A 26472-nucleotide genomic window follows, 5' to 3' on the forward strand; every position below is an offset into this window, starting at 1 on the left:
CTGTAAAATGCATGTCGCTGTAAAATGCATGTCGCTGTAAAATGCATGTCGCTGTAAAATGCATGTCGCTGTAAAATGCATGCCGCTGTAAAATGCATGTCGCTGTAAAATGAAGGTCGCTGTAAAATGCATGTCGCTGTAAAATGAAGGTCGCTGTAAAATGCATGTCACGGTAAAATGGAGGTCGCTGTAATAATGCATGTCACTGTAAAATGCACGTCACTGTAAAATGAAGGTCGCTGTAAAATGCATGTAGCGATAAAATGCATGTAGCGATAAAATACATGTAGCGGTAAAATTCATGACACTGTAAAATGAAGGTCGCTGTAAAATGCACGTCACTGTACAATGAAGGTCGCTGTAAAATGCATGTCACTGTAAAATAAAGGTCGCTGTAAATGTATGTAGCGGTAAAATGCACGTCACTGTAAAATGAAGGTCGCAGTAAAATGCATGTAGCGGTAAAATGCATGTCACTTTAAAATGAAGGTCGCTGTAAAATCCATGTCGCGGTAAAATGCATGTAATGTAAAATTTACTTTTTCGCTAAATTATTGGAATTGGGCAAATAATGTCAACGAGAAGGCACGCACGCGACAAATGCTATAAGTGAAAGAGCGTTGCGTTATTCATGGAGTAGGAGAGAAGTTGAATAAATTAATAAGAGGCATCCCTTAAATAAAAAAAACCTTTGTTATCGAAGGATGATCAATGAAAGATCAAATAAGATAAATTATGTAACAGAAAACGGATGTAAATTGAAACGAGTCTAAGGATGAAGAAAATAAATAAATTCAAATTCCGGACGTGATAGCACTGCAATAGAATATGAAAACGATTGGTGAACGCTGACGTTAGTAGACGTTATTAGGACCATTTAAGAATTTTGAAAAAGCATTGGGGCTTACTAGATCACGATAACTGCTTAGCGGGGAACTTTACTCGCGTACATAATTTCCGCCTGCGAAAATAGTAAATGCTATGCGATTCATCAGGGATCCAGAGAGGTGGAAGCCAGAACCTAAGAAGAAAATCATAACGTTTCTATATGATTAATACGAAGGTAAACCCCCACTCACTTCCACAGCCTTTCTCGTCTTCGCCATCGGGACAGTCGTCATACAGATCACACTTGAATTCAGGCTTGATCCGACTCGTGCAGGTACAGTTCAACTCGTCCTGTGCGTCGCGACAATGAACTGTTCCATCGCACTCCTGCTCCTTCGTGATGCAGTGCAGCTCGTTGTCGGCACCATCAGGTTTGACGCACTGTCGTCTACCAGTCGCGCCACACGGAGACGCTGCATCTTCCGCAGAAACTTTAGCGAAACGTGGCATTGGCTCATGAGTTACAACTTCGCTAATACTGCACTGAACTCGCCGCTCACCAGCAAAAACCGTATAAAAATAGCCACGATACGGATCATAATACTCAATAAACATAGATAAGTCATACTTCGTTAGGATTTCACTAGGGAGCTTTGGTTTAATTCTTATTTTGAAATTGATAGTTTATTTAGGAGGGTGGCGACCTAAGTATGGTGGTGACTTAAGTGGCATAGACGTTGGGCATGTAAAATTGCCGCGTTCCCGACGACAGTGACAACAAAATAAAATATGAATGTATGGTATACTATGGAAAATCTAAATCTAACATTGGATGACTAAGAATATTTAATATCTGTGTAGGCCTATCAACTAGTAGGTACTTACTGATAAATGGTCGGCTTCTCCGCAAAATCTTGGAGCTATTGGTTGATTTCTTCAATGCAGTGGCGAAACTTTTCTCCATCACCGCGATGATGAAAATTCCATGTAAAAGTGTAAACAAATACAGTGACTTCATTACGACTCAACTCTATATCAAAACTAATGCAATTCAACTGGCGACTACTGATATTGCAAAAACCGTTAACGTATCTTTGTGAAGAGCTGACGTATTGCAAATCTTCCCTCTAGAAATAACAGAAATTAGATGATCGATTAAATAAAATCTACCAATAAATTTCTTGAGACCTACGACGAGTGCAATATCTTTGCATTGGGCAAGATATTAACATCTTGCCGAATACTACCAGGCAGCAGTGAGAAGCATTGCACTATTGACGTTAACAGAAAATTCAAATCTTTTGAATGTAAAGGAAGTATATTTATTAGACGTAGCATTTCACATTACACGATTACTTTGATTGCAACGGGAATGCATGCAGTTAATGCCTGAAGTTCTCTCAGCAGTGTCGGTTGTTAACTTGTTCCACTTTCAACACTATGGTCGGGGAGAATGGCTAGGCTGTACGTGTCTTTCTATTATATTAGGCATGCAGAATAAAATAAATATGGTTCCTGAGCGTAGCTTCATGGCTTTCTTCGTATGGTAAAACTAGTGCAACACTTCGAACCTGACGCACGTCACACGAGAAGTAACATTCACCTCGCCTATTCGTAATAACCTGCCGGTTTTCTTTGTCTGCGTCGTCGCCAGAATTAAGAACTTTTCAGGACCGACGGGTTAAAGAAATAAATGAGATGGGAATATCCATGAAGCTACCCTCATACTATTGTTCGATATTTAACGTTTAATTATTTGAAACATAATTCTACAAGAGGTTCAATTCTATCCATACCTACTTTTGAAATTAATTCTTTACTTAACATTGATCTATCTCGAACAATGTTACGTGGGAAGTTCAATTGTTTCATTGATATCAGATGCTCGAGAACTCGCAAAAAATCTTATTTTGTGTGTTCTATAGTTTTTACCGTTCATTGTCTTTTGAAATCGTTGAAAGAAACGAATTTCGATGAAACGTGAAACGAGAACTGTAACTTTTCACTTTAATGTATTAAATGCATACTACGATAAGTGAAATATAAATAAGCGCAATGAAATTATCGCAATGAAATTTAATCAATCTCATTTGCATTTAATTATATTCAATCACCGTAGATGACTTGACAAATTTCGATAGGGGTGCCAATTCTTGACGTTTCTTTGCCCAATCACCTTCGTGGAAGGATATTCATTTTTTTATTAGAAAATTTTAATGACCGATTTTTTATCATATGGACCTGTGTTATTTCTAGGCCAAATTAAACCTGGTTTAAATCTGCAAATACACATGGAAATCATTCATAAGTGATGTATAGATTAATTGACTGCGATATGATTTTTAAGCGGGCGCTGAAATAGTTTTTTTGTGTAATCGCGTAAAAAAATATTACCTCATACATTTTTCACGCGATTTTCACAGCCTCATTCAATTTTGTGCCCTTGGCCTTCTTTTCTTGGTAAAAATTTATTTTTCTTAATTAGTAATGGGTTTGTTTCTTGCCACGTAAATAAATTTTCCATCACTGGCATATTTCTACAAAATCACGATTGTTTATTTCAATCTGCATTACGGAAAGAGAATTCTTGTACTCAAATAAAGGATATTAAAACTGAGAATTAGGTCGTAAATGTTTTACTCCATTTAATGAATATATTCACTCTCACTACTCTACTTATCACATCATTGACAGTGTTTCGCTCAAGTATCTCTTTGCTAAGCCATAGAAATTCACAGCAACAGCCACACTGCGACAGTAATTTGCTTACTAGCTTATCAGTATAATGAATGTTTTCCTACATACTCGGTTGATGTGCATCTTTATCAATAAACAAAGTTGATTTTTCCACAAAATTTGATCGATCGACAGGCCCTAAATTCAAATGCACCAACTTTTGTACTACAGAACGAAGTCAGAAGTTGGAAACGTTTTTTGCTGCAACGTTGAAATGTGATTCATGTTTGATTTCGCATTAAAATTGTTTTTTACAAGTTGTGATATTATAATAATATTTAATTTATGAAGCTGACTAAAGCAATAATAATCTTCTCTATAAAAACACGATACTATAAATGAACTTCATGTTCAGCATTTTTTTAACTGCATAACTTCTGACTGGTAAGAACAATGAAAATTTTGAAGATTGTTTTCTGAAACGCTTGCAATTCTAATCATGCTGAAATAATTCATCTTCCTCCCGTCATCTCGAAATTCAACTTCCATCAATTCTTATCTCTCTGCTTGTTATAAGAAAAATTGTTATGAAACGCTAACGTGTACCAAAGAGTGTCATTGCTGAAGTTTTTCGTCATGCTGTATGATGATAATTGCCATAGATCTGGTAGGATGATTAACTTTTAAGTTTGAATTGGAAATAAATAACCGATTATTGAACGCTTTACTAAGATTAATCCAGAATATGCTACGTTACGGTGACTTTGTATATTTGAATCTTGCTCTAAACTATTACTGGGTTGCGGCGAATAAGTAATCCTAATCTTCCTTGAAAATCGCAATCACAAACCGACTCTCATTTCGAAAATAAATTCAAAACTTAACATCTCTCTTAATTCTAATTTTATTTGCTTAAATTTAATCGGGAAGAGCTGGTTTAAGCATTGTTTTCCTTATTAGATATTTCTATTACCTATAATATCTTCCAATTAAACTTGCTCTAAATCTGAACAAACTAATTTCAGACATAATAATTTCATAACTTTCAACATATGTAGAGTCTTGGAGGAATTCTGTATAATTAATAGTTATTTAATTCCTGGTATGTGCTGCACAAAGTATTATCTTCCATGAAAAATGGGTTTGTTTCTTGCCACGTAAATAAATTTTCCATCACTGGCATATTTCTACAAAATCACGATTGTTTATTTCAATCTGCATTACGGAAAGAGAATTCTTGTACCCAAATAAAGGATATTAAAACTGAGAATTAGGTCGTAAATGTTTTACTCCATTTAATGAATATATTCACTCTCACTACTCTACTTATCACATCATTGACAGTGTTTCGCTCAAGTATCTCTTTGCTAAGCCATAGAAATTCACAGCAACAGCCACACTGCGACAGTAATTTGCTTACTAGCTTATCAGTATAATGAATGTTTTCCTACATACTCGGTTGATGTGCATCTTTATCAATAAACAAAGTTGATTTTTCCACAAAATTTGATCGATCGACAGGCCCTAAATTCAAATGCACCAACTTTTGTACTACAGAACGAAGTCAGAAGTTGGAAAAGTTTTTTGCTGCAACGTTGAAATGTGATTCATGTTTGATTTCGCATTAAAATTGTTTTTTACAAGTTGTGATATTATAATAATATTTAATTTATGAAGCTGACTAAAGCAATAATAATCTTCTCTATAAAAACACGATACTATAAATGAACTTCATGTTCAGCATTTTTTTAACTGCATAACTTCTGACTGGTAAGACCAATGAAAATTTTGAAGATTGTTTTCTGAAACGCTTGCAATTCTAATCATGCTGAAATAATTCATCTTCCTCCCGTCATCTCAAAATTCAATTCCATCAATTCTTATCTCTCTGCTTGTTATCAGAAAAATTGTTATGAAACGCTAACGTGTACCAAAGAGTGTCATTGCTGAAGTTTTTCGTCATGCTGTATGATGATAATTGCCATAGATCTGGTAGGATGATTAACTTTTAAGTTTGAATTGGAAATAAATAACCGATTATTGAACGCTTTACTAAGATTAATCCAGAATATGCTACGTTACGGTGACTTTGTATATTTGAATCTTGCTCTAAACTATTACTGGGTTGCGGCGAATAAGTAATCCTAATCTTCCTTGAAAATCGCAATCACAAACCGACTCTCATTTCGAAAATAAATTCAAAACTTAACATCTCTCTTAATTCTAATTTTATTTGCTTAAATTTAATCGGGAAGAGCTGGTTTAAGCATTGTTTTCCTTATTAGATATTTCTATTACCTATAATATCTTCCAATTAAACTTGCTCTAAATCTGAACAAACTAATTTCAGACATAATAATTTCATAACTTTCAACATATGTAGAGTCTTGGAGGAATTCTGTATAATTAATAGTTATTTAATTCCTGGTATGTGCTGCACAAAGTATTACCTTCCATGAAAAAATTGCCTCAAGCGTTGACTTAAGAAGGTAACAAAATATCATACATTTTTAATTGACCCCCAGTTAAGCTTTTCGGTAAATGTTAAGTAATTACAGAAGATGAATCTTCTACGGTTAATTTTGTTTCCTCTTCAGGAAAAGATACAACAGTGTCAGCAATCATTGCTCCGTAGCAATATTTATCTTTTAGTTCCATATTTTTGTCTCGCTCTAGTGAATTTAAGCTGTTATTAATGTTACGGTCTGATTCTTTTTCAAAACTAAAACCTCTCCAAAAAGAAGTGGATTTTGTGAGACGGGACTGAGCTAATCCTACTGACACGAGGGACTCTAAAGTCCTCAAAATATAGGGGGAATTTGAACGTGACACGTCCGTCTTGGGCCAAGGAGTCATGTATGCTTGGCAGAGCAGCGGGGTGGAAGGTGTGTCCAATGGTGGATCCTCTGATACAATGGATGAAAGTGCAGAAGACCCTTTACGATACAATGGCATTGAGACAGAAAGAACATGGTGGACATTACCATTTGGACATAAAGAATTGTAGTCGGTAAACGGACAAAGTGGACGGATAGCTTCTGCTTCTTTCCTAGTTGAAACTTTATTCTGAAAAGCCGGTGATATGTCAGCGGAGGTTACGATAAACTCATCTTCAGTCACGGGATCTTTAGTACTGAAAGTCCCTATAGATTCAGACGACGATGTCGACCGAAGGTTGTTGGTTTGACTTCGAGCTGCCTCGTACGAAGGAACAGCAAGGTACTGAGACGCACTTGTTATGTGCGAAGTGTTCCAGTCCCGTGGAATGTCCAAGTCCAGAGGTTGCCGAAGCCGCGAAGGTGTCGGAGTTCCCTCTTCCAGAGGATGCCATGATAACTCTGACGACCTCCGCACCAGCTCGCGCGGCTCGTTGTCAGGAAAATGTTCTGGGCCCAGGTAATCTGACATGCGCCTGTGCAGTGACCTGTGGATGGCTGGAAACCCCAGAGTGGACGAAATGGACGGTCTTCTAGAATTTTGAGCAGATGGAATCCTTGCCTGAATTTCACATTTCATGGCTGTTCGAGAAATCTTTTTCCTCAGATAATTTTTTAGTATTTTCTTTATGGTTGCGCTTTTTATGCCATACATGAAGCTATTTACTAACGGTGCAAGCAACAGAGAACCTACCATGACCACAGAGAGGAAGTTGTTCAGCGGATAACGAACAGCACATTCAAGGAACAGGAAAAGCACAACAGGGCAGTAACACACAGCAAAGCCAATCAGCTGCTCGCATATTGCCCATGCTGACTTTTGTTTCATCTTGGGCATATCGAACGGGTTCCTTTGTTGCGTGACCGTAGCCTGAGCCGACATCATCACTTCGAAAATTGCTGAGAAGATCCGATGCTGATGTTGACGAGCGATGAAGAGGATCTTGCCATTTACTAATATAAATATGGCCGCGGGAGACAAGATGAGCACTACAAGAAGACACGACGTGTAAATTATTTTCCCAGCGTCACTGAAGACAGGAAGGCAAACACCTCCAAGATATTTGAAGCGCGGTGCTACGACCATTATTGCAATGGACACTGCTACTGACAACGTCCAAACGAGTAGCGAGAAAATAGCTATTCTTTTTCTCGTAACTATTTGGTTGTACCTCAGAGGTGAGGCTATGGCACAGTATTTGTCGCAGTGAAGTCCTACCACTATCCACACGCTCACTAAGTTCAATAGAGATAGAATGCCGCCGTACAGGCGACAAATTATTCCATCATCTTTAGAATTTGAAAGTAACAATTGGGAACTTGATACATAGTTTTCTCTTGGCTGCTTTCCTTCACGAGAATAGGAAATAAAATCTCCAGGTGATTCCTTACTACTATCTGCTTGGCTATTACTAACATGGTGCACTTTAGATTGAGTGATGAGATTTGAAACCGCAAGCACTGCCTCTGATGGGACATTTGAATAGATACGTCGAGACACAACAATTGGCTGAGTGACCGAGATGCCTTTTTTCGTACTTGAATCGTCTCTGTCCGGAACAGAAACTCTAGAAAATGTGTAAGTTGCATTTTCAACAACCAATGAGTCAGCAAATTTCGAGAAATGGAATGAAGAGTCTTCACTTGTGAAAGGAATTTCTGTTGAATCATGAAAGTTATAATTAGCATCCACATTATTGTCACTTTTGGGTATGGTATCATAATTCAACCTGGGATTTGATGATGAATAATCGAGTCCTAACGAAGAACTTGAGGAAGAATCTCTCGAAGGAGAATACTCGTGTTCGATTTCAACCGAAGTTTCATCAACTTTAATAGTCGAGTCTGTCGTGTATGAATAAATTGACGTTACACCGTCTTTCCCGGCATGGTTAGTTGAAGTTTCGTGGTAAGTCATCATTGGGAAGAAAGAAGTGTTGTAGTTCATCACGAAGACTTCGCTAGATGAATCATTGTCTTTCAATGACGAAGAATGAGTGTCATATTCTGGGTTCATGAGTGAATTTTCTGTACTTCTTTCATCGTCTCTTAAAATCGAAAATACGGTTGAGTCTTCATGGCTAAATTTCAATACTTTGGTTGTTGTTGCTTCAAACTTCGCAACCGTTAATAATGACGAATAATAATTTCCTGAAGGTTGGCCGTCTGTGCTTATGCTAACATCTGTTGTTGATTTAGTGGTGGAGTTGATGATGCTGGATGAAAAATTCTCTTTTATAGATGCTTCAGTGCCAACCATGTTGGGGTGGTCTCCCTCGTCTGATATGAGCCACCGTCCCTGCAGGCAATAATTAAGGTTTAATTTTAAAATTGACAGAAATCAAAACTATTTAAATATGCAGAGACTTCTCAATGGCTTGTGATCTCCGATTGGAAGCGTGTCGGATCAGTGGAGCAGAACAAAGACAAGTATGAAAGTGTAATTATGAATGTTTGTGCAGTGTGTAGTTGTGTAGTAAGTGTAGTTTCGAAATTAAAATAATTTTAGTGTTTTGTATGAAAAAATATACCAATGAGCATGTTTCGGGAGAAATGTACCTTTTTATACAAATAAAAATTGATCGAAAAAGTCACTGTTCGAAATGGTCATAAATGAATCGAATAAATTTTGTGTGACCACATGTTATTGCACATATTTCTTTACTCATATATACACCATATATTTACTTTACTTAAAAATACAAAAAATAAGGCGTCATATTCGTAAATGATACCTGGATGTATGTTTTATTTTATTAATTTTGTTAAACGAGCATGATTATTACATGTTAAAATAATAGACTTCTGCAAAGGTGTTACGGTTACTTTCTATTATGTTATTACAAGATAGAAGTAAGAACAAATGCAACCGATGTTGGGAATGTGTTTAATTCAAATAATTTGTTAAGGCAACTATTTTTTCATCAAAAAGTAAATATTACTTGTAAACTTGATATTAAGTACTAATGCGGCTCTGAAATTTAATTATTAATAAATAATTTTTAAGCTATTATCAACATTTTTGCTATTGTAATAAGTACATATTGTTTCATATCCTTCATAGTTGAATAATTATTCTAAATAATTATATCAATGAAATACTTATTATATTCAGTGGTCTCGCTCTGTAGTGGCGAATTCCTAATGATTCGAATATCTTTAAAATAAGTTGAAAAAATTTTCTGTCGAATTTTCTCTTTGATAAGGACCAACGTTTGAATAAAAAGTGCAAATTGCTCTACAATTTTAATTCAATGAAGACTCAGAATGAGACTCTATATCGCGGCTAATTTCAAGGACCAGTTCAGTTTCGAAATGGATATGTTTTTATCATGACTGTTTTGCATTTATTCAATCAGAATTGCGCATTCAACATTCTTGATGATATTTTTTATGTACACAGACAAAATTATAAAATTTTGTTGTGCTTGCAAACGATTCACTTATCTGAAACAATTTCAAATGAAAGCCCTAAGCTCTAATGCTCGTTTGCACTTTGCAATTTATAATTAGCTGGCATATGACGTACATACACAAGAAATTTCAGCGTTCAGCTGCAGTAATTAGCGATAATTAGTGACACTGTGTTATGAATAGAAAAAGGGCATGGTTTAAAAAATATCTTCAATATTTTAAAGAAATGTTAGTGAGTGCCCGTACACTTTCGTCGAACTATTCCACTTGATGCTTGAAAATTATTTCCATAATTTCACTCGGTGAAAAATGTAAGGTGAAACACTGAAATTACTCAAGAACTAAAGTCATTAAACATTGGTTCTAAATGTCCTTCAGATTTTGGAAATGAATATACAAATTATGTTGTGCTAAACGCAGAACATATACAAATTTTGTAACAATTTATTTGCAAGCTCATCATAAAAACCGGAAAAGTCTCATTTAGTCCAGCAAAATCTTGATCGCGATTAGGATTCGTAGGGATCATAGGTAAGCTATGTTTTATTTTCAAAGCAGAACGAAACAGCGCTAGATTGATTGTGTCAATTTTAGATGCACGCGTTGCCTGGAGGAATTTTAGCTTCTAATCTAAAGGCTAAACGTGTACGGAGAAGACGATGTTTTACCTGAAGTAGCGACGGGGACGACAGCGCTAGACCCAGTAACGAGAGCATCAGGTCTGTAGCCCCCAGCTGCAGGATCATGAGGTTGCCAGCACTCTTGGACTGAGGGAAGCAAGGCAATCATCAATAGAAGCGATCTTCTATCTTCTATGTAGAACCGATAAAAATATATCACAAAAAATTATAATGATGTGCTAATGATGTGGTGCGAAGAAGATGCGACTTCGAAAACAATTTGTCACAGTGCTGCGTGTTCACAGGCAGATATAAAAAATGTACCAGTGGAAGTCATGGCTTAATTGGATATTTCGATAGCTAGGACTACAGTTTTTCTCCTAATGAATTTTATTTATAAGTTTATTTCTGTTGTATGATAAAAAAAGATGAAATTATTTATTTAGTGCTGTAACTGATTAATTCATTAATATGTCTCGTTTTCAGGAACTCTAAAGTAACAAAATTCCAGACTCTTTCCGCAATGCCGACGACATTGCTTATACTTCAAACTTCCCAAGTATTATTGCGCCATTCATATAATGTGATAGCACGAAAGAAGCTACTTTTAATGATAGTTTTTAAATTTCAGTTTGAGAAAAACTGACTCTGTTTAAAAATTTAAAGAGGTGCCAAGGATCCAATCACGCCGCTAATTACTGGCTGAATTATTTTCATAGCAGGTCCCAACTTTTCTTCGAGCTTTGCCAGAACTTTAGATGACACGTGAACTTCATGTCCGGTTCATTATGCGTATTTTCTCACCAGCAAAGTTATTTAGCGATCATTAAAATTCACTTGAGTTTTGTTTCCTCGTATTCGTCAGCGGAACGCTGCGTGTAACGAAGTTAATTTGCATAATGAGTTAAAAAACGAAAATACTCTCACTTTAGTTTAAAAAATAGTTATTTAACTGCTTAGGAGTGCATTTTAGTTTCGGTTAAAATGACCAAAACGGTCTTAAGAAAAACAAGTTTATCGATAATTCTACGAAGAAGTTATCCAGAGCACGTGTGAGTTTGCCTGTACTATTTTAGAAGTGACATGTTTGTGATGAGGATCGTACAATGTGTTCATTCGGATGAATTTAACATGAAAAACTTTTTTCATCCAACGAGTTTTGAGAATTGTATTTATTAATAATAATGTAGAAACGAATAATTCCAGTTTTTTTCAGAAGAAAAAATGGTTTAAATTCGTATCATCAAAGTCTGGAGATAAGCCATCAGATGATACGGCTGCCTCTGTGTCACGAAACTAATTAAGGTAGTTCCTGAGTACTTGTTGTTTGCATGTTAAAGCTCCTGAGAGTGCGGTCCATTCGTTGCATACATATAAAGTGTGTAAAATATAATGTTAATTTTAAACATGAGCGCATACGTCGATTTCATTGATCAGTTCCACAGACTAAAATATTATAAAGAATTGTGTTAGTAGGTTCATCCTCACTGATTGTCATGTCATAGGATAAGTCACAGTATTCATTTCATACTTGCGAATAAATCTTGGAATTCAGAGAGAATATTAGAAACATTAACATTTTGGTATCGTTTAACCTTGATTTAAATAATCCGATATATAATAATTATATAATACTTAAATGGTTTGAAAGGTTACTAAATCAATATTAAACGTACGATTGTCTGTCGACGAAAAATGTTTGCTCAACATAACTTGCAGGTAGACGAATGATATTATGATGAACAGTTTTTCAGAAATATATAAATAAATTAATTAATGTAACTTAAGCAACAAAACCTCTACAACATTTTCGTTCGTTTTTCCGTGCAGTTAGAATAAAGGATACAAACCCGAATTATTTTTCTCCAGCATTAAAACATAATTTTTCCAGCCTTGTCATTTTTGTAGGTAAAAATATGTGGTATTCAGTTTTCAAAATTAAGCTGTAAATATTTACTTGAGGAATGTGATTTTTCTTTCGAAACTCTTCCGTCCTGCATAAATAAAAAATTTATTTTTCCAATTGTATGAACAGTAAACATTATTGTGGAAAGATCATTTTGGCAACAGAGAACCTATAAATTTATAGTTAATAGTAGTGTTGAGATTTTGTAACCTGAAAAATGTCATTGAAAAGAAATCAAAATAAATTTTTTTATGAAAATTCTCCGATAGGCGCGCAAAGTTTAGGCGAATAATTTTTCCCGACGACTCATAAACCTAAAGCAAGTCTGGGAAGATAAGAGTATCTTTGATCTTCCAGCTTCCTATTTCCGTAGTATGACGAAATCTGGGGTTGTATATATTTGTCGGGAGTTGTGAATAAAGCATGTTCCGAAACACTTATTGTCAGTAAAAATAAAGAATGTCTTGTTGAATATGGTAGTGGTCTAGTAAACGGAAATAACAAAAACCTAACGAGTTCTCCAATCATTCTGTAACTGACCTTAATTTATCACATAAAAAAAGTTCATAAAACTTTATCTAGACAAGTGTTATTTCCACATCTTAAAACTAATTTATTATTGATAATTATAATTAATCTGACCTGCCGACTCGTGACGATCACGGCCACGACGAAGCTGCTCAGCAAGAAGCCCATGAAGAGCGCGAGCGTCAACACCGCCCCAACGGCCAGCATCACAAGCCGCACCATCGCCGCCGCAGCTTCTTTCTAGGATTCTGGCCACGAGTCTTGTATCCTCTCTAGAGGCAGTCACAACTTGCTCTGAAGGCCTCTAGAGTCCATGAATACTGTCACGATTTGATTCGCAGGTCTCTAGGTAGTAAACTTTTTCGCTGATAGAGAGTGTTACACAGGTCAGTGCAAGGACATCTAGATTGTCGTCTGTCAGTTCCGGGGTCTCACTGATGGATTTTGAATTTTTAATTGTCTCGTGCTGGTAGCTCCGGAAATGTCTGGATACTTTTCAGTTTACGGCCTCTTTGATCGATAGATAATGATGATATAAGATTATTTTAAATGTTACAAGGTATTTCATTTACTCATGTCGATGACGTAGTTGTGTAAACAGTTCCATTTCTTCTTCTACTTTGCACGCTCGATTTGGATACCACAAATAAATGGTAGGAATTTCTGTAACTTGAAAGTAATTGTTTTTAAGTCAGAAATGCTAATCAAAATCATTGCGAGGTCTAAAACTCTTCTAACTGGTCTGTATGTTCATCGTTAGTCAAATTACAAGAAAAAACTTCCAAGAAAATTAGAATTAAGGACTACATTTGTTTCAGTATTATTCAATTCAGAGTAAAGGTTGTGGAGGGAGAGAAGCTCAGAACATTTCAACCCCAAAATTTGGTCAGACTAAAAAGGGCTTGATAAAATGAGAGCTTGTTAGACCTCAATGTGAAATATGAGAGAGGTCAGACATAATTTTTAGAGCAGGATGTTACTCGTGTAACCGAATATTTTAAGCACATTTTGTGTTAAAGAAAACTGCGCCATGAAAATTATTTTGTATATTAATTGAAACGGCAATAACAGGAAACCAAAAGAATCTAGGAAAATGGCATGGAAATACGATTGGATGCGATCAATTACATCCTGTTTCAAATGTAAAAATTATTACTCTAAAAATTTATATGTACCATTTTAAAATCATATTCCAGTACCTGTGCTAATAGAGGACGATTTTTTCTTAAATAATGCAAATTAGATTACCTGAAGTTAATAGTTACGGCATTAAAATATTAATGAAAAATTAACTACGCTAAACTGGTAAATTAGTCATCAAAAGATATAAATAAATTGATTGCGTTGTTTTATTAAGAGCGACCTTCAATTGCTTGCCAATGACTCATAACTGCTCCAATAATTTAATTCAAAACAAAAATCAAATTACACAGAAAATTACTCGGTGTCTGCAATTGAAAACTCGGTCTTGAAATCATTCGAATTTATGGTGTGATGTATAAAAAAGTCTGCTCGTACTTTTCAGTAATTACAGTGTTTCTTTCATGTGTGAAGGTTCCATTTTGACGGCCGAAAACTTTACTGATATTTTGGTGGAAGACATGGGCAAGTTTTATTCTCATAAGCTTGTTTGTAATATTGCCCTCTTTTTGCCCTAAGTATTACTAGATGAATATTTGTAAAGCTCTCGGGATTCATCCTCCTACAAAAAATATCTCAGTTAAATATCGTATAAGATTTGTGACCGCTGTTAAAAAAATTCCGGGAGGTTTCTGGGCAATGAATTAAACCCCAAAATAACAGGCGCCATTCGCACTCGGCTGCTTCATATGTACAGGAATATAGAAGATCCCAACTCCTTCCAAATATTGAATTAAAAGTCTTGAAATTTTATGTAATAACAAGTTAGGTCGGAGGAAAGTCGTACGCGGTCAAAACTTCATAAAGTTGTCCAAGTTTTTAAAATAAGTTTGTTCATCGGTAATTGGTCTCCCCTAGAAGTCGCTGATGATCGTGACCTGAGGATCGGAAAAAACAAGCTACAATTAGGAAATTATGTGCATTTTGTAAACGAAATAAGCATTACATTTATCTCAAAACTGTTGGAGTATTGGAAAAAACACTATATATTATTGCTATTGGAAATGCTGGTGTGAACTTAAATGAATATGCGAATTTTAAACCTGTACTGCAAATTAAATTATGGCTTAAAAATTTGCCTCCGGGTTCTAAATCTGAAAATGAAATGTTGAATCGTAGCAATTGAAAGTAAATTTCATCATATAAATCTGAACGTTCCCATTGCAACTGAAAACGCTGGTACTAGTTTCTAGAAAACAATCTGTAATGGCTTCATTTAATCTGAGTGCGATGGTTTGATTTCAATTATGCAACTTTTGTGATATTAGATCAAGGTTTCAAGAAGCAAGAATGTGGCCCTATACATCTTCATTACGGTAAATAACGTATGTATTGTTGGTACTTATAGCCTGTTTTAGCATGAAGATCATAATGTGAATACCCTAACTGTATAATATTTCTATGGGATCGAATTGCCGAGCTAGCTTCAGGAATGGTACAGTTCAGCGTAAAATTCGAGAACTTGTCCGCTCAATAGCCAATCAATAACTTGCTGGCAGTGGTCGGTACTCGGAGCTTCATTTAACATTCGTGTCGAAGGTTACCCAGGCATTTTTAAAGGACGTTGAAGGCAAATGTCAGAACAAGCTTCGGCATCGAGCGGCCCAAACAATGCTATACAAAGACGGCACGTAAAGACGGCTTAGATACACCACAAGAAAACGTTACAATATCATGAATATGAGTTTCACTTTATAGAGTTTACGTTTTTTCTGTTTTGCTGAGTAAAATCGGCGTATGTTAGCTTATCGATGATTGGAGTTAGGAAGATTATCAATGATTAGAGATTTCCCAACTAAAGCCTCTCAATTGGTGACTCAACAATCGGATGGACAAATTAATGGATGTCATGAGGCTTTATTTTTCTAAGGCTTAATTTTTTTGTAAATTATTCTCAAAGATCTTAAGTTTTCTTAAGTTCATAAGTTATCTTACTGCCTTACAGATGAAATTATTAGAATTTTTTAGCGATTAGTCGTGCACTACTGCTTGTATGATACCGAATCTATCACTCATATATTGTTAGACCAATTGTATAGGAATAATTTTTTAAACAAATTTATTTCATAATGAACTATAGAATTTATTGAGCGTCGATCAAACATGAACAAAAATTCTAGCTGGGCCTTGAATTATTTTATACCCTGAACCTAGAATATTTAATTACATTTGTCTTCTACGGCCATATATATTTTATTGCATTAGTCTTGAGGCTAGGTGTCTCAATGGTCGAGATAATTTCCTCAGTAAACATTTGGTCACCTTGGATATCGAAAAATCCAATCTTCAAATCCTGCTCTTCAAGAAGATTACAAAGAATCTTAAATATGGATTTTTAAATTTCAATTGAAAAATTCACATCATATGTGATTGAAATATGCAGAGTCTTTATATTCTGTTTAGTGTTTAGGATGAATGAGAAATGCTCCAGTTTAGAAAATCATGAAAGTAATTTGTATATTGATAAATTTTTAATAATATTGAAATTTTAATATATTCTCTGAGTCATGAAATGTCAGCCATACTTGCCTACACCTACTGATACTCGCTATTGGGGGGGGGGCGTCTACGTCATGGCAACACCCCTCTGGGAGGGACAAATTGCCCCCACCTCAACCTCACTGGGGAGCCGTGGGGAGATGGCTCTACAGTGTTTTGTCCTGAGAGGCGCTACCCGTTTGGCTTGGACCAACGTTTTTTTCTTATGGAGGACTTGGAGCCCGGCTGCCAGGCCCCTGTACCTTTTCCTCCAGCTCGGTGGTGACATCATGCGAAACCCGGGCACTATCACCTTGTGCCACATCTGCACCACGCGTATAACATCTTATCGCGTGGGTGGGGGATCTGTCTTGTGCAACAATTGCAGGCGCTGGTTCCACCTCAAGTGCACCTCGCTTCCAACCCTTAGGCATAATACCAGCGACTAATTCTGCTCGTTGTGCCTTCTATTGGCCAACATATTCGTGCCGCAAATTCACCCGCGTACGCCGGTCCCCCAATCGCCAGTGCGCCCCCCGGCTCTTCCGCTCGACCACAAGCCAGCACACGTTAAACTCAAACAATACATGCACTCCAAAAAATTCACGTCGCCATCATACTAGAGACAAGCCTCAGGCTATCGCACACGACACCATATCCTTCCCAAACTACACTGCCATCAGACAGGATAGGCAACACGAGGAAGGTGGTGGATTAATCACATATCCACCATAATGCAACCTACTTGGAGAAAACTCAGCACATCAGAACCCTAACACAAGTAGACAAGGCACACATAACTACAGTCATTTCATATCCAGGCAAAAAACACATTATCCTCATGAACATGTACTTTCCACCAGAACACTCACCGGGTCTACCGGCCCACTACGATCCTATAATTCAATCATTAAACACACTACCAGACCTGATGCTTGTAGGTGACTTCAACGCAAAGCATCCAGACTGGTAGCTATAACTCACAAGACACCACTGCTCGAGGGGTGGAGATCTGCAACCAACTAAGACCAGCTCTTCATCCTAAATTAACAATACACTCACTCCCACTAACATACCACATCAAGCTCTATATGTGGACCTACCTCCCCTACCTCCCCTACCATTCTGCTCTCCATCACTCTCACACAGGATTTCCAGGAGATTGGAAACGGATCTCTCATCCAACCACTTACCCAGTATGACCACACTGTTTTCCACCAAAGACACTTACTTGCACACTTCACAAACCATTCACAAATACAAGAAAAGCTCCTGTGACGACTTCATCAGGGAAACGAATGCTCACTTCCGGGGGCTGAACACACAACCCATCACCAAACTTGATTATACCCTCACCCACTTTAACACCATCATCACCGAGGCATACAAGATAGGTGTCCCCAAATGCATTAGGAAAAATTACAACTCTAATGTCACGCCTGACATCTCGCGTCTCATTACAACACGCAACAACCTAAGACGCACACCAACCCTACACTCACAGCTAGGCAACTATAGACGAAATGAACGAATCAAAACCTCTATAATGAATAAACAAAGCAACGCTGCAGGGTAGAGTTTGTGGCGAGTGGTGACACTCGACCACAGCACCGACTCCTCAAAACAATATAATCCGCTGCCACTCCAACTACAACAGTGTCCTTACCCGATCCCTCGCAGCTACTACCACCTCTGATACCTTCCCTTCATGCAAGAAACAGTCTAACATATTGATAAATTATTATTAACGTATCAGTCACCTACCCAAGCATATGGCAGACAGACAAATTCTCAGGCGCCAGCGCAAATTTCCACCAGACAACAATTACATCCTATAGCCACATCATCAGACGCCTAACATATGAGGTGTCTGATGAGGGCCCGACACCTCATGAGGCGTCAAAACAACTCAAAAATTATTCAGCCCTGGGGCAAGACAACATCTCCAACATTCATCTTAAGCACATAGGCCAGCACGGTATCACCACTCACACAAATATAGCTAACTTTCATACTCCCATGCACTGCATTATACCATCAATCTGAAAAACTGGCAAAATCATTACCTTCCTGAAACCGAAAAACACCCCTACTAGCTGTGGAGCGCCTCAAACTATAACCAAGCCCCACATTCCCCTCTCACCCACACAACACGGTTACAGAGACCATCACTCCACCACCACACTCCTCACCAACCTCACACAACGTACACACGATGGCATTAATTCCAAGCGCCCCGCGCACCGTACACTCGTGATTACAATCTACAATAGCATAGCCTTTGATGCCATCCCGCGTTTCCTGCTCACATAGAAAATCTACAATACAAGGCTACATAACACCACCAAACGTTGGCTTGCCAACTACTTAACAGGCAGACAGTCATTCGTATACTACATTATTGCAAGTCATCACACGCAATGAACATACCGAGCGGAGTATCCCAAGAGCCAGTCCTTTCACCAACCCTTTTCAATCTTTACATGCATGACATTCCTGCCCCATCAGACAACATTCGCATATCATCTTACGCAGACGACATCAAAATTACATCAACACACACCAGTGCCAACACATGCTCTGCACAGGTACAACCTTACATCACACTACTAGAGGGCTAGCTAGCACGCAACAGACTCAAAGTAGCCCCCATTAAAATCAGCAAGCACGCTACTAACAAACCACACAAAGGGGCATCAACACAGACCCGCAGTCACACTAAACAACACCATCACATCACTCACACACGAAACCTAGATTCGAGGTGTCACTTACAACACTTCCATGCCTTTCGGGTCACACATACAGAATCTCAAAATAAAATGCAGAGCTAGTCATTTTGTTCAAATAATACAAAGAAACCCTCACACTAGTTTACAAGCAATAGATACGCGTTCAGTGCTGGACTACGCTGGTCTAGCCAGGGCACTGTAATTTCACCCACATTTCACGACCACTTGCAAACCATACGAAACACAGCACTCAGAATCGCACTTGGCAGAACTCAAACCACACCATCCAGCCACGTCCACGCTGAAACCAAAGTCCTACTTCTGGAATAACATCAAGATATGAGAGGCGCCCAATTTCTTGCATAAGCACTCAACTACCTCTTCAGCCTTGCCATCAGGGCTGAGGAGGTTGATTTAATTGATATTAAATTAATATCAATTTAATAAGATTCTGACAAATCAGGATGTAATTGAAACTGCGTGCAGCATTTACTTGCTATACTTCCTCGATGTTCATCGTTCTTGCTCATTAAAATTGCCTGTGCTCAAAACCTCCTCGTGCTGCATCCTCAGGAGAGGCTTGCAATGAACGGCACGTTTTTGATATGCCTCGGGCTCCTAGAATATAAATTTTCGTTTCATTTCTTTCATGCAACATTTTGCATAAATTTAATGACGGCAGTGCTCAAGTCTAGCAGGCATTGCGGCGGTCACGTCCGGGAGCTCTCGTGGTTGCTCACGTAATTACGCGCTGCTAAAAATTAATTAATTAATAATTAAAAATTATCTTAAAAGAAAAACATACAATCGCTATAACTGTTCGAAATTCGTAATAAAGCGTCAACAGTTACAGATAACTCATGTTATTGCTGGTGAACGCGCAGTTCGATATGCAATTGCTCATTGCTAATGAGTTCTTATAATAAAAATAAAGCATGCACGACCGAGGTCCAGCTAGTTGGCTTTGGAGTTCCATGTTGCATCAAAGATTCACGAAGAATCTTCATGCTAGTTATAGGTCATATTTTTATAAGAGATAGTGGTTTTGCAGTTATGCAGTGGTGATTTTTCAAAAAAAAATAATTCTATTTATCAACGGTCGTTCGGTTTCAAAGGAATACTGCAGAAAAAAATACAAAAAAGCCAGGAATAATTACATTTTGTTTATCATCCAAGTAACTGAGCCAGCACCAAAATTCTGTACTAAATACACAAAATTGAACGCGTTAAAACTATAAAATGAACCGTATTGCTAGATAAAATACACATCATTTACTCAGGGCGAGAATAATGGAAGAAATATAAACGAATAAGGACATTTTAATGAACATATTCCAAGCACACTGTGAAATTACACTTAACTCACGAGCTACGGAACAGACCGTACGAACTATGAAAAATATTTATACAGTTCGCAGCAATTTTATGTGAGTTGTCTACCCAAGACCAAAAAAAAAAACACTAAAATGACATAAACTGGAACTAATAAACGCCTACTCTACATCATTTGTTAAAAAATCTCACAAACCGAATGATGCAATCAAATGGGCGAAATATTTTGTCAAGACTAAAGAGAATTGAAGATCTGAAGAGGTTTGGAAAATCATGAGAGAGTTTTTCAAAATACGTCGTCTTTAGCTTGGTATATCGTAAAAACTTGAAGAAACTCTTCAGTGGTCAAGACCTGAAGCAATAGTTATTAATTTTCCTGATTAATATGCGTAATAAACACATGAACAACGATGCTGAATGATGTAAACTGGAATCTGATTTAAAATCTAGCGATTATTGCGTTCTTGCCTTAAATAAACCTCTACATCTGCAAGACCAATTTATAATTGTTTCTATTGCTTATTTCCTCATTCAATTATGCTTAAAACCTGAATATAACAAATCGCGATGCTGAACGATCATTGTTCGAAAAATAATTTCTTTTAATTTTAAATGCTCCGATGGCAGAGACTAATTAATCCTAGAACCAAAATTCAAAATGCTAGTCTGACGAATATTGTTCGAAAAACTGATCACGTTCGAGTGACTTTACTTCAAAAATCGGTAAATTGTGACAGCTTGCTGAACTCATAGTGCATCGATACCAGTTCTTTATTTTTCTTTCTAATCGGGAAATGATCTCAGACATTCATAGGAATCGCCAGTGATCCGAGTGATTGTAGAAATAATATTTTTTCAGTTTTAGGCAGCATTATAATCTTACTTCTGAGGTTAATGTTATTTTAGTCTATTCTCAAAATTTTCAACATGGCTTTTGGGTAGCCTGGCTTCCGAGGCGGCTTCGGAATGCCAAGGCACGACATGCATTGACATTTGCCTATTCATGACGCATCATAACTCCCTACGTGGCAAACAGTGGCATGTTTGGGGATGCCGACATGTTGTTCATTGAACCTGTCGTATTGATCGTGGGAGCTTCGAATTTATTATTTAAAACATGCTAAAACGGCCTGTTAATCAATAACATTGTTGGAGGAATATAATACAATTCTTGTTGAATTAAAATGAGTCGATTAATTTGATTTCTTTGTAATTATTTTTAATGAATATACTATAGTTGATGTGATTTCTTCCTTTAGGTTATTAATTATTGATATTGTTTCACGAAACGAATTCAGGTAAATTCTTATTTGAATAAGTTCTTTAGAGTCTGTTGAACTCAAGTTTTATCATTTAATCATCCCGCGCAATACATAAAATGTTGGCCTTAGTATTCAACAAAAGAATTTCAGGAGTAATTTTTGGTTAGCTACATGAAAAATGTTACAAATTTCGGTTTTCCATTATGGGAAGTGCACGCGCTGCATTCAATCGGAGAAAATGCTCATTTAAAAAAGTTAAATAATGTAAATGCCAAATAAATAATAAGAACGATCTTCGATAAATGTGGACTTTTCAATATTAAAAATCAACATCAGTTGGCAAATATATTTTTCCCTTTAGCATATTCTGAATATAGAGTTTATAGTCTCGGACTCAGATAATTGTATAGGACATTTTAGCTATTTTGCTCATTTAATTTTTATTAATGAACCATTATAGGACATTTTAGCTATTTTGCTCATTTAATTTTTATTAATGAACCATTTTGATTTTTTTTACATGTTTCTTTTGCACATAAATATTTTTTTAGCATTGTGTGTGATTTAGTATTCAATTCAGAGCTGAGTTCTCGAACCGTTAATGTCAAGTCATGACGAGGTGAATGGCGGGACATCTCGCTACGATCTGTGATAATTTTTAAACAAGAGCATACATACAAGTAACTAGGATTAATGTCGCGTTTTTTATTTCTACACGACTGCACTATGCATGTCATGTAAAGGGAATAGATTCCACAATCCCCGGGCAATTATATGTTGTAAACAATATTATTATTTATTGAAATATTATTATTTATACAATATTATTATTTTATTGAAAAAAGTGCACATTGTACATAAATTTTTCTTGAGGTTATTGCTAATGCTGAATAACAAATTAGGGCTGGAATTTCTCAATTGAAAAGATTTAATTTGATTCATTATTGAATACGTTTTCAAAACCTTTGAGAAAACGAGATCGTGAATAAAGATTCACGGACAGAGACTAAATTGGAAGACCATTGCAAATTTTTTTGTTAGGTCATTGCAAGCAGGTTGAATTGGTAGATGAGAACTTGAATTAATTCATTGTCCAGCTAATGCATTGATTGCAGTCACATGTATTACGATGCAAAATTAAACAACTGATTGATGTTATGCAAAACAAACTAGAGCAAAAAAATTAATTCCTGACGGAACAGCCATAAACCGGAAACACCGTGAATCATTAGCGAATTTCATCGTTAGTCACAACAGATTTTATTTCACTCGACTGATGCTCAATCTGTCACACAATAACTTGTCCTTGTTACCCAATCTTAGGTCATCTTACTCGAGTTACATGGTAAATTGGGTCAATTTTGTATGGCTTGCTGCCATTTACACTTCCAGAGAATCAGCTTCATTTCTGACTTATTCTTGATTAATTAATGACTTAATTATTAATGATTATTGTAAATGACTTAATTGATGACTTAATTAATGACTTAATTATTAATGATTATTGTATTGGCCTCCAACTCCTTTAGGACTATATTGTGTTTTGGGAAAAGAAGCGGAATTCATATTAAATAATACTTAGATTGAAAATGCGTAGTGATTATTTCCGTTATATAAATCAATGCGTTCAATGTTGAAATTGAATTAATACTGGATAAATTTTCAGTCCTTGAAGTACTCTCAGATTAATGGTTAATCTTCAAGATTGACGTTTACAAATTTGTATCGCACATTAAGGAAACGCAAAAATTTCATAGCTTAAAAACCTGGAATTTTTACTCTCAAGTTATTTGAGCGGAAGATGTGAAAGTAGTTGTTTTCCCGGTGTATAAATCTCGTGTCCTTCGCCATGCACATTTCATAGCTGTTTAAATACTCGATTGAGATGATAGCATTAAATTTGCCACAGCTTAATATTGTAATTTTTATGCGATATTACTCTAATTGATCACTCGAATTATCTCGGTATTGTATATTTAGTTAGGTTCATTCAGTTTGTAGGGCCGTCGAAGTGCAACATGAGCTTCATGGCGGATCTCTCGAAAAAAGACATCGCAGCACCAGGCTGGATGGCCCAGAAGTGACGTTCACCGCGTCCGCGTATCACAATACCACTTAGAATATTTTCTATGGTGAATTTCAAACTACAAGTGATAACATTTAAGGCAGAGCTCGGTAATGAGGTGTATATATTCTGGAGATGGAATGGGTAGATTGAATAAAATTAATCATTACACTTATGTTAGGTATAATAAATGTTATGGAAATTTCGGGAATTCCTTTTACATTTAGAAAAAGTACAAATTCTCAGTAGGTCGGTAAACTTCTGTTATTTTCTTCTTAATTTATATCAATGAAAAAATTAGTGTCTCTTTCTCTTAATGTGCAGTCTTCAGACATTTTATTCATTCGAATCGTTCAGTTTATAACTAACTTTGCTTCTCTTCATTTGGTAGTTAAATCCCTCTGGGAATACATTTTTTATTTATACAAACAAGTTCCTAAACACTAAGAAAAGTTATCTACTCGTAATTTTCGTATTGTATCCTTATCGTGCATGAGAGGATTATTTAATATGTTGTCAAAAAATGTTTATAGATGCCAAATTATTAATCAATGCTGTCATAAATTAGAATCAACCACCATCAAGTGCTGTTCAAGACCACAATTGATAATCAGGCACATTGATTAGAAAAACAACGAAAACAGATGAACACTTAATGTCCAATTAACTCCAAAACGTTTTCAATAGTGAAATGACGAATGTTCTGGTTGCATTTTCTATTTCGCGATTTTACTTTGACCCTGCATAGATGGTGCCGAGGTCGCCTCAGCTAAAAGTTCGTATTCATGTTCAAAGATGTGCGGACTTCATTTGCTATGGAGAACTTTCGATTAAAATTTACGCACCGGTGTTAGAATATCATTCATGGGCTCGCGGAACCTTGTTGAGTATCCTAACTCATGGAGACCCTGAGTGCGTCAAGTAGACGGTCGAGTTCTTGGCTGTGATAGGTGAGCTTCACAACATCATGGGCTCACGCCACCTCGGTGAGTCTCTGACCCATAGAGGCCTTGAGGGCGTCAAGTAGAAGAGTCGAGTTCTTGGCTGTGATAGGTGAGCTTCACAATATCATGGGCTCACGCCACTTCGGTGAGTCTCTGACCCATAGAGACCTTGAGGGCGGCAAGTAGAGGTGACGAGGTCGCCATAGGTGAGCCCTTGGGCCAGTGTCAGAATGGCCCCGGCAATACGAGGGTCTCGAGGGCGCCAGAAATAGAAGGTCGAAGGCACCATGAATAGTCATGGCTCCTTCCATCCCGGCACTTGTTCTTGCCATGAGAAATTTTGATCGATTTTCTTAATCAGCGATGCTGCATGTGAGAAGACGAGCGCTTGAACGTGTTCTCGACTACGGTTTGAAGATTGTCTCCTAAGTCTAAAGCTGAAGCTGGTAAAGGCTTCAAGTTTAACTTGATTGCCTGACTTCTTTCATCATTCAGATAAATTGCAATGTGATGAGAATGTTCTGGTGTTTGATGTGAGTAGGAAAGACTAGGCTAAGGTAAGTCTGGAATGACTTACTAAGTGATATTTCTTTATTTAAGCAGAGAATCGCTGCAATAACAACTATTATGTGCTATATTATGTCGCATTTTCGTTGAATTATCAGAAAACAAGGGTTTTCCGTCGAAAAAATATCAAAAATAGTAAGTGCTTTTTTGAAAATAAATCCCTAAGGCATACATGAGAGGCTCAACCTAAATTTATTTCATATTCTTTAGCGATTCCCAACTTCAGTTCAGATGAGATTTTAGCAACATTAGTAGAGAAATTTATTCTCGTTTTGAGTGCTCACGCTCAAGTTTAGAACCAATTGAATTTTTCGAGTAAACTCTGAACAATTATTAATAACACAACAGCCTTAAATAAATAATATTTAATCGTTGGCGTCACCCTCTATTAACACTCGAATACGAAGAAGATTCAGGAAATTTCGTAACACCCACAATGCTAATGATGTGAATTTTTGCATTTTTAGTGCATTTTCTCATGTATGGGCAAAAACTCTATTGTTCTCATCATGTCCGTCCGTCCTTGACTTCACGGACGGACGGACGGACGAGGAAATGCGCTCTCTGTCACTCACTGCAGTTGGTGCCGATCTATTTCTTTCTTGCTTGGGCCTTGGAATTTTCTACATTGACTGAAATGTGGCACTGTCTATCCTTACTTAACCTTTTGATTTCCGCATAACACTTTAAATCCAAATAAGTGATTAGCATAATTTAACATTAAATTGGCTTGCATGAAGAGGCACGTGGCTGAGCTATTTATACTAACTGATATCGTGACTTACTGCTACTGATTTATACCAACTTATATTTCAGCCAGGAGAGCAGTCCAGTGATTAAGAACAGTTTATGAAGGACGGGCTTTCGATTTGCTCATTCATTATGCACTCGCATGCCACTGACCACTGCATTCGTGAAGACCTTTTCTTCTTCTTCTCTCAATATTGGCTTTGATGTATCTATATAATTACTAGCAGGCTTCTTGGAACAAAGACATGCAGTGGCGGATTTTCTTTAACATTTTCTTTCTTTTTTTAACATTTT

The 26472-nt window shown here is 36.7% G+C and overlaps 2 protein-coding genes across 2 annotated transcripts in view; both read right to left on the minus strand.

The window, feature by feature from the left end:
• The window catches only part of LOC108669502 (serine protease nudel), a 21644-nt gene extending 19694 nt beyond the window's left edge, over positions 1–1950 (minus strand). Inside the window, exons 1-2 of the mRNA XM_018156850.2 lie at positions 1714–1950; positions 1080–1319 (exon numbers count right to left, since the gene is read on the minus strand). Of these exons, the coding sequence (XP_018012339.1) occupies positions 1080–1319; positions 1714–1846 (373 nt within the window). The 5' untranslated portion in view covers positions 1847–1950. The remainder of the gene's footprint in view (positions 1–1079; positions 1320–1713) is intronic.
• A 3214-nt stretch (positions 1951–5164) lies between these two features.
• On the minus strand, positions 5165–13130 carry LOC108669514. Its single transcript, XM_018156862.2, has 3 exons — positions 13023–13130; positions 10523–10621; positions 5165–8739 (listed from the first exon to the last, which is right to left on the minus strand). The coding sequence occupies exons 1-3, from the start codon at positions 13128–13130 to the stop codon at positions 6049–6051; spliced, it is 2898 nt and encodes a 965-aa protein (XP_018012351.2). The 3' UTR covers positions 5165–6048.
• Positions 13131–26472: the final 13342 nt, after the last annotated feature.

The sequence above is a fragment of the Hyalella azteca genome, unplaced genomic scaffold (genome assembly GCF_000764305.2).
Source record: "Hyalella azteca isolate HAZT.00-mixed unplaced genomic scaffold, Hazt_2.0.2 contig12328, whole genome shotgun sequence".
Classification (NCBI taxonomy): Eukaryota; Metazoa; Arthropoda; class Malacostraca; order Amphipoda; family Hyalellidae; genus Hyalella; species Hyalella azteca.